The following is an 8600-nucleotide window of genomic DNA, read 5'->3' on the forward strand; positions in this document are numbered from 1 at the left end:
TGGCTTCTCTCCTTGTAAATCACAAGGATTAATTGGAGAAGTGGATAATACACATTCAGGAGTCTGTTGAATAAGAGTTAATGTTTAAGTAGAAGTTGAGAAGCACTAATATACATGTTTAGGTTCATTGGGTTATAGCTGATCTAAACTCACTAGTTTTAGTTAATCAGCAATAGGAGATTCTTTTTTTGAAGTTTATATGTCGGGAGAGTTGGGTTGGAATTTCAGCATCTTCTTTGTATATTAAATTAGTTATATTAGAAGATAACATCATTGTAATATTTAAACCTGTTATAGTTAGATATGGGCATGGTTGAATTTGTAATATTGAATTGGTTACCCTTTGAGAATTTTGGGCCTAGCGGACACTTAGGCCCATATCTTTGGGATTTAATTGCATCTAGCTTTCGAGTTCCGATGATGGAACTCATCGAGCAGGCAGGTTTGGGTTCAAGCTTTCTTGGGCCTAGGCCATTGGGCCCGAGTACTACACCCAACGATTTGGTTTGATTATAAGGCTTTTTCTGTATATATATATATATATAGTATGAATGTATGAATTTTAGGCCTTGGAAATCCAGTTAATGAAACTAAATCTTTGTGTTTGGATTTTTATTTTCTTTTAAGCACTTTTGTTCCTGACTTCCCTACAACAAAGTGAAATCATTTCTGCAATTCTTTTTTTTTTGGAAGTGAGTAGGCTGTAGAATACAAAGGTAGATAAGCCCAATTAGAGAACATAGCAACTGGGCCTGCCTAAATTTAAGCCCAATGTGGGCTGCTTGGTTCAAATTCAGCAATGATATCCTTAAGCCCCCCTTTCAATTTCTAGGCCAAATCGTGAGCCCAATTACAGCTCTCAAAGCTGATTTATTTAATAAGCCACTGCTGGCCCATTCCCTTTGTCCGAAAAAAATGATTAAAACTTGTTCACAATCAGTTAGCTTTATTAAGCTTAAGTTAGTTTTAACATAAGAACATCCTTAGAATGCCTTAATTAAATACATTTCTTTTAAAATCATTTGAGGTGTGCCATGCCAAATAAAACCCCTAAGCCCATGGCCCTCATAAAACTAGTTAGCTCTTATAGAAAATTTGAGGTGTGCCATACCAAATAAAACCCCTAAGCCCATGGCCCTCATAAAATAATTTTTTTTGTTGTTTTGTCATAAATAAGTTAGGTGATGTCATTCTTGTCTAAATAGCTAAAATGTCCCCAAAAGGGCACTAGAAGACTATTTTTGCAAGAACATCCACCTATGGTTCCTTTTTAAATTTTGGCCAATTAGCAAACACAACCCTAAAATCTTCTTTCCTGAGGTGTTGACGGGCCGTATTTGCAAAGGCGGTTTTTGTTTTGAAATTAAAATTTTTGAAAAAAAAACTGATAACTTTCTCTCAAGTCAAAATAAATCATGATCTTTTAACCAATCGCTCTAATAAATGTGCAGGATGAGCACAATTAAAATGAACCCTTCACAGTCCTCGAAGAAATCCCATTAGGACTCCATATGTAGTAGAACGACTTAGGAAAAGTCAGCAGAGATATTGTGGTAAAGGTTTTGGGCGGTCTTATTGGCCTTCTGAAAATCAAACCGAGGTCGGATGTGATTGAGGCATTGATACCTTTTTGGGACCCGACGCATAATGCGTTCCGTTTTTTCTGATTTTGAGCTAACCCCACGCTTGAGAAAATAGCGGGCTATGCCGGTCTTAGTGGGAATCTCAGAAGTCGGTACCCAGTGGAACCAAGAATAGTGACTCCTCACAAGTTTTTGGACATTCTGAGCATCAATCGGGAGGTTCAAGATGGAAATCTATCTGAGGGATTTTGCACATTCTACTTCTTGTACCAGCGTTATGGCGATCCCCGCAGTTTTGAGGCTCCAGATACTGGCCGAACTCATTCAGGAAATAAAGTTAAATGGGAAGCTCGTCGGGGACTAGCTTTTATAGTGGCATTCCTGGGTGTTTTAATCTGCCCAAGAAAAGGGGGAAATATAGAACTGGGTCTTGTGGGAATTGCCAACGTCGTGATTTAAAAAGCTAATGGAACCTTGTTCCAATGATCTTAGCGAAGATTTATTGAGATCTAACTGTCTGCCGAGAAGGGGAAAAATTCTTCGAGGGTTGTAACATGTTTCTACAACTCTGGATACAAGAACATCTCTACCACCACCTGGGGTACATGAACTATGGCATGACTGGTCTGAGCTGCATTGGAGAACATGAAAATCGGGTGGTGGGTTGTGAATTCCCAGAAGGTACAGAGGCCTGGTTTGCACATTTAAGTTTCTTAACTTCAAACAAAATTGAGTGGGCATTCGGTTGGCTCTCAGTCACTGAAGTCATTTACATGTCAGCCGAGGTGTGCTATCTTCTCTTAATGGGTCTCCAGAGCATTCAGCCATATTCTCCACACAGGCTGGTGCACCAACTAGGCAGGTACCAAACTATCCCACATGATGAAGATCTGAGCCGACAAGTCATCGAATTGGGTCCAAAAGCTGTATTCCCAGAAGGAAAAGTTTGTTAGATTTGGAATGAGTGTAGATTTCTAGAGCCAAAGACTCAGGTACGGGGTCTATCTAAAGGCGAATTAGAGCCTAATTACATGACTTGGTTTGTAAAAAGATTTCAAGTCCATCAGGAGCCTGAACGGCCTGCTAAAAGACCCCATGTCCAGCAATTCACTGATGATTTACGGGAGCAATGAGATTGGTTAGCAAAAGAGGCAAGCTACAGGGCCAATATAAGAAAATTGGAGGAACAAATCAGGGATCTCAAATTTGACAATACTGTACAAGCTGCTGCCGATGAAGGGGAAAAGAAGAAGCTGGCTTAAGAAAACAAAGCCCTTCGAGCCTAGATCCAAGAAATGAAAATAGCTGCTGAAAATCGGGAAAGGAGCCAAACATATGAAAGGCTCATAAATGGTCTTAGAAGGAAAATATCTGAGTATCAGGATGACTTGGAAAAATTCGAGGGTAATTTGGCAAGAGCCCGAGCACAGTTGACAAAGAACGCAGAGGAGCGGGCGGAGTTTGTACGGCAGTTAAAAATGAAATATGAGGGAACGGTCACAAATTTGAAGAAAAGGATAACTACCCTTGAAAATGAGATGGCTAAACAAGCTAAGAACTTTAAAATAGAAAGGGAACATTTCTATGCATTAATATCCCAATTGGAGGAAGATATGCAACAATTGCAGGGTCAAAACCATCATCACGCCCAAGTACTAGAAGCTAGGTCTCAGCAGATCCGGCGTTTGCTCAAAGAAAAGGGTATCATCAGGGAAAGGATTAGATCAATTGCTGACTACATCGTCATGAAGTACCATGAATGTGAAGACATGACTAGAACCACTTTCTTTGCTGCTGTAATGACCTTCGTTCGCCAAATAATGAGTGACCTGGAGAGTCTCCAAGGGGATCTTGCACATAGGCCCATGGCAAGACCGGGTGATGTCCCACGGGCCCCGGGGGTAGAAGCACTTATGTATTCTTAATTTTTGTATCGAGTCTGTATTTTCAGTTTTCAGTTTTAGAGTCTGTTTTGAGTCTGTCATTTTCGTCTTTTTGTCAATTCCTATAAAATATGATGAAGTCATTTGTAATATAAAAGTTTAGGAGTTTTTATTAATGAAATTTGAAGAAAAAACAAAAATTGTGTTTATTTATTTTAATGCATCTACTTTTTGAACTATGTGATGATTTGATTCACGCGGCATCGTGATACGTAGGCAATCCTCAACGGATCCGGTCATGATTTTTGTAAATAACTCAAATAAAAGAGGAATGTGTAAAAGAGAAAACCAAAAAGAAAAACAAAAAAAAAAGAGAGAAAACAAGGAAAAGAGAATGAGAACAAGAGAGGAAATGATAGTGTAAAAGAGAGCAAGAGAGAAGATCGGGGAGATAAACAAAGCTGGGATGAGACATGCAATCGTTGCAAAACATGTAGAAATACATTTAACTATATAGGTGCATTACACCCCCAATGTGCGATTTCTCATGTGTTAATTATTTCAAACTAAACGGTTTGTTATCTACTGTTGAGTTTAGGTTCTGTTTTTAAGGTGGCTGGTTCGTGGTAACCTGACTTTACACCCATACTTTACAAGATCCAAGGGCAGTGTAGAAATGTCATCAGAAGGTCATCCACCAAGAATTCCCATCTCACAGGATAGCCCACTATCTATTATCCTAACCTCACAGTCAGCGGCAGCTGAAGAGAATAGGACACTGCGCCTCTGCGTGCTAGAAATGTGGGACGCCTAGTCCAATGGGAGAGAACCACCAAGTGCCATACCCTACTTCCCCGAGCTACTTCCCAGAGCAAGTGGAAATTCCAATGTCCTAATAAATTACCCGAATACCCCACTTGGATACCCCACCATCTCAGCTCACTTCACCAGAACACCTTCTGAGGATTGCCCCCAGGTGGTTTCGGGAGTGACCTCTAACATATTTACAGCACCACCAACCTCGGTTGCGGTACATCCGACTATGCCCAGGCCAAGCTTTGATCTATCATCTTCACTTTCCAAGTACCATCTTTTCCACCAGAACCTACTCATTTCACCAACAATTCTTACCCTCAACAACCCCAGTACGCGTTTACTGCTAGACAGGAGAAGGATACAAAGAACCCCGAGCAGGAGGAAATCATACGAAAAATGAGGAGCATGGAACAGAGCCTTAAGAATATACAAGGATTAAGCGGACAAAAGAGCGTATCCTACGCTGATCTATGTATGTTCCCACATGTGCATTTTCCCCTAGGTTTCAAGACCCCAAAGTTCGAAAAGTATGACTGGCACGGGGATCCCATATCCCACCCCAATAGATATTGCAATCAATTAAGAGGGGCAGGCGAAAAAGAAGAGTTCCTAATGGCTTATTTCGGAGAGAGTCTAGCTGGCATTGCATCTGAGTGGTACATGGATCAGGACATATCTCGTTGACACATTTGGGATGATCTGGCTCGAGATTTTGTCAGGCAGTTTTAGTATAACATAGACATAGCTCCCGACAGGAATTCTCTGTTAAATCTCAAGAAGAAGTCATCGGAAAGTTTCCGAGAATATGCTGTTAAATGGCGCGAACAAGCGGCCAGGGTCAAGCCCTTGATGGATGAAACGGAAATGGTTAGTGTTTTCCTACAAGCCCAAGAGGCTGACTACTTTCAGAATATGATGTCCGCAATGGGAAAACCATTTGTTAAGGCCATCAAGATTGGTGAGATGGTCGAGAAATAGGGCGCATATTGAGCCAATCTGCCATAAGAGCTACATCCCAAGCAATTCAAAGTGGGTCCGGAGGTGTAGCAAATGGAAAGAAGAAAGAAGAGCTGGCGATGGAAGCTTCAAGTCTGAGAAACCCCCGTCCACCCAGAGATTACTTACCTCCAAGCATCCCACAACAATTATTATCCTCATCAGGATGTAGCCTATGCTATGGCTCCTCAGCCGTACATAGTAATAAACGCCCAGCCATACGCTCGGCCACAACAATAGTTCAACCAAAACCGAGCTCCATTTCCTAGAAATCACCCTCCTAACCAAGCTCAGTATAATCCCCGACCTCCACAAAATAATTTCCCCTACAATTCTCGTGCTCAGGATCCACCCAGGAGAACAAACTTCATGCCTATTGGTGAGTCATACTTTAGCCTTTTTCCCTAAACTGGTCCAAATGGGTTTGTTTCAACCCGTACACCAAACCAGACAAAACCCAGAGTCACCCTCCTATCGACCCGGTACCTGATGTGCCTATCATTCTGGGGTGGAAGGACATGACACTGAAGACTGTTGGACTCTAAAAAGGGCTGTTGAAAATCTCATCGAGCAAAAACGGGTAGTACTAAAGGATGAATAAATTCCTAATGTGACCAACAACCCATTACTGGCTCACAACAACGGGCCGATTATTGGAATGATTTGCGAAGATAAGGAGTTTGATCCCACTTTGAAAGCCATCACTGCAATCGCTGATGTCGAGAAGAAGCCAAAGGCTGCTGCAAAGCAAGACAAGGGGGAAAAAGAGTAAACCCACCCCTTAAAATATAGAAAAGACAGTAGAAATCAAAACTAGGGCAGTACCCCCAAAATATGTCATTTTTTATGTTCCCCGGGGTCACAGGAAAGAACAAATGACATTGAGCCCTCCAAAAAGGCTCGAGCTGAATAAGGGACCTAAGATGTACGTGCCTAAAGGGAGATATGTGGTACGGGGGCCAGTAATTTCACCAAGGCTGAATGACCTGTGGTTATTGGCCGTGCACCGCAGAAGCCCATGACAGACCCTACTGCTGTCCCATGGAATTACAACAAGGTAGTAACCTACAAGGGAAAAGAGGTCCTGGGAGAAGCAAATGAAACTAACCCAGCTGAGAAATACCTCAATCTAGAGGAAGCGAACAATGCCAAGCATAAGCGCTTCCCGCTCAAAAAGCTAGTTAGTGCCGAAGAGGCCGAAGAATTCTTCGGTAAAATGAAAACTGTGGACTATAAGGTAGTAGACCAACTCCTGAAGTCTCCTTCACAGGTCTGACTCTTGTCTCTACTGGTAAGCTCAAGCGAGCATCAGAAAGTGTTGATAAAAACCCTCAATGAAGCTTATGTTCCGATTGAATCCACTGTTGAACAACTGGAAAGGATGACGGAAAGATTCTTTGCAATCAACCAGATCTCATTTAGCAAGAATAATTTGCCCCCGGAAGGGGCCTCCCACAAAAATCCCTCCATTTGATAGTTAAATGTGAGGGGTATTATATAAAAAGAGTCATGGTGGATGATGGATCGGGGGTTGATATCCGCCCTCTCTTAACTTTGCAAAGAATGGAGATTGGGACTGAGAGAATCAGGCCTAACAATGTCTGTGTGCGTGCCTTTGATGACATCAAAAGAGACACCATATGCGAGATTGATTTGATTTTGACTATTGGTCTTGTGGATTTCGAGGTGACATTTCAGGTCCTAGACATGGATACTTCTTATAATTTTCTCTTGGGAAGGCCTTGGATTCATGCAGCGGGGGCCGTACCTTCCACTCTCCACCAGATGGTAAAATTTGAATATGAAGATCAAGAGATCGTAGTTCATGGAGAAGACGAGCAGTCAATTTAGCGGGACCGTCAGTCCCATGTCTTGAAGCTAGGGAAGGTAGTGAGCATATAGTTGTGAGCACGTAATTTTTGCCCTATATATATTACTCCAACAAATTCAAAACAAAATAATTTCTTTCAGTGTTTGCAATTTTATTGGATTTCGTGGCATTTTCTGTTAATTATTTGCATTTGTCTATGCACTTTTATGTTATTTAATTCATGAAAAATACAAAAATATATGTTGTATCTGCATTGAAGATTTAATTTTACATCTTTAGATTAATTAACAAATTAGTTTGTTTTATAAAAAATGAAAATCACAAAAATAATTCATTTTGCATTTTACTTTTTAATTTTGAATTGTATAATTTTTCTTTAAATTTAGGATTTAATTAGTTATTGTAAATACAATGATGAGTGATTAATCTAATTGGGTAAGATAATTTAGTTTAAAAATTATTATTAATTAATTTAGGATTTATTTTAATTTTGGGAAAAGAAAAGAATTGTGAAATTGAAAAGGGAAAATAAAGAAATAAGAAGGTTTAAATCTGGGCCAAAATCAATCCAAATTCCCTAGGCCCAAACAAAGAACCCATCCAAACCATGCCATACCCAGCCCACAGCCCTTCTGTCCCTAAGACTCAAGAAACGACGTAGTACAGGCGTGAAACTACGTCGTTTCGAGTTCATTAAACCTCAACAAATCATGGCCGCTCGTCTCGTTGCATCCAACGGCCCAGAGCTCTTCATCATTTTTGTTTAAAAGTATCCTAAAACCTGTAGAGACACTTCAGTTCGAATAGACCCCCTCTCCGTTTACCTTTCTCATCTCTCTCACAGAAACCCTACCCGCCGACCCTAAATTCCACCACCTTAACCTGGCGGCGCCACCACCTTTCCCCACCAAATCAACACCCTAATGCCTCCTCGACCCCCTCTTCCCAAATCTGTGACCAACTCCCCTTGAATCTATCCGGAACTCGTCGAATATTGAATCTGAGGTTGAGCCCTATAAGCCCAAAACTTGACCAGCGCATGCAAGGTTATATCCCAGATTCCCCATAAGATTGAGGGTCGATTTTATCCCGAAATAACGTCATTTGCTTGTTCTTAATCAAGCACAAGCGATTAGCGTTATTTGGAAATTTGATCGGAGGTTCAGTCAAGTTCGAGGTTTGAATCAGTGAGTCTCCTTAGCCTTTCTGTTCAATTTTTCTTATCGCATCCCCGTTCCTCATCGTTTGTGTTGTATATCCATGATTGTTCCCCCTTCTCTTTCTTCTTACCCGTTTTCCTTTACCCCATAGTATTTCCTGTTAATACTGTTTTAATCACATTTTTGTCTTCTTTGTTTGGTTGCTGATTTACAGCAAAGAGTTCAATGCTAAGTTGGGTAATTAAAATAATTCAAGCTTAAAATCAAGAATAATTGTGTTTTCCCTGAATTTCTGATTTATCATTTCCTTTAGTTCATTTGGTCATTTCTG

At 40.8% G+C, this 8600-nt stretch overlaps 1 protein-coding gene across 1 annotated transcript; it reads left to right on the forward strand.

The window, feature by feature from the left end:
- Positions 1–6787: 6787 nt before the first annotated feature.
- LOC138868960 (uncharacterized) lies at positions 6788–7129 on the forward strand. Its single transcript, XM_070146541.1, has one exon. The coding sequence runs from the start codon at positions 6788–6790 to the stop codon at positions 7127–7129; it is 342 nt and encodes a 113-aa protein (XP_070002642.1).
- Positions 7130–8600: the final 1471 nt, after the last annotated feature.

This window comes from Nicotiana sylvestris, chromosome 5 (assembly GCF_000393655.2).
Source record: "Nicotiana sylvestris chromosome 5, ASM39365v2, whole genome shotgun sequence".
Taxonomy (NCBI): Eukaryota; Viridiplantae; Streptophyta; class Magnoliopsida; order Solanales; family Solanaceae; genus Nicotiana; species Nicotiana sylvestris.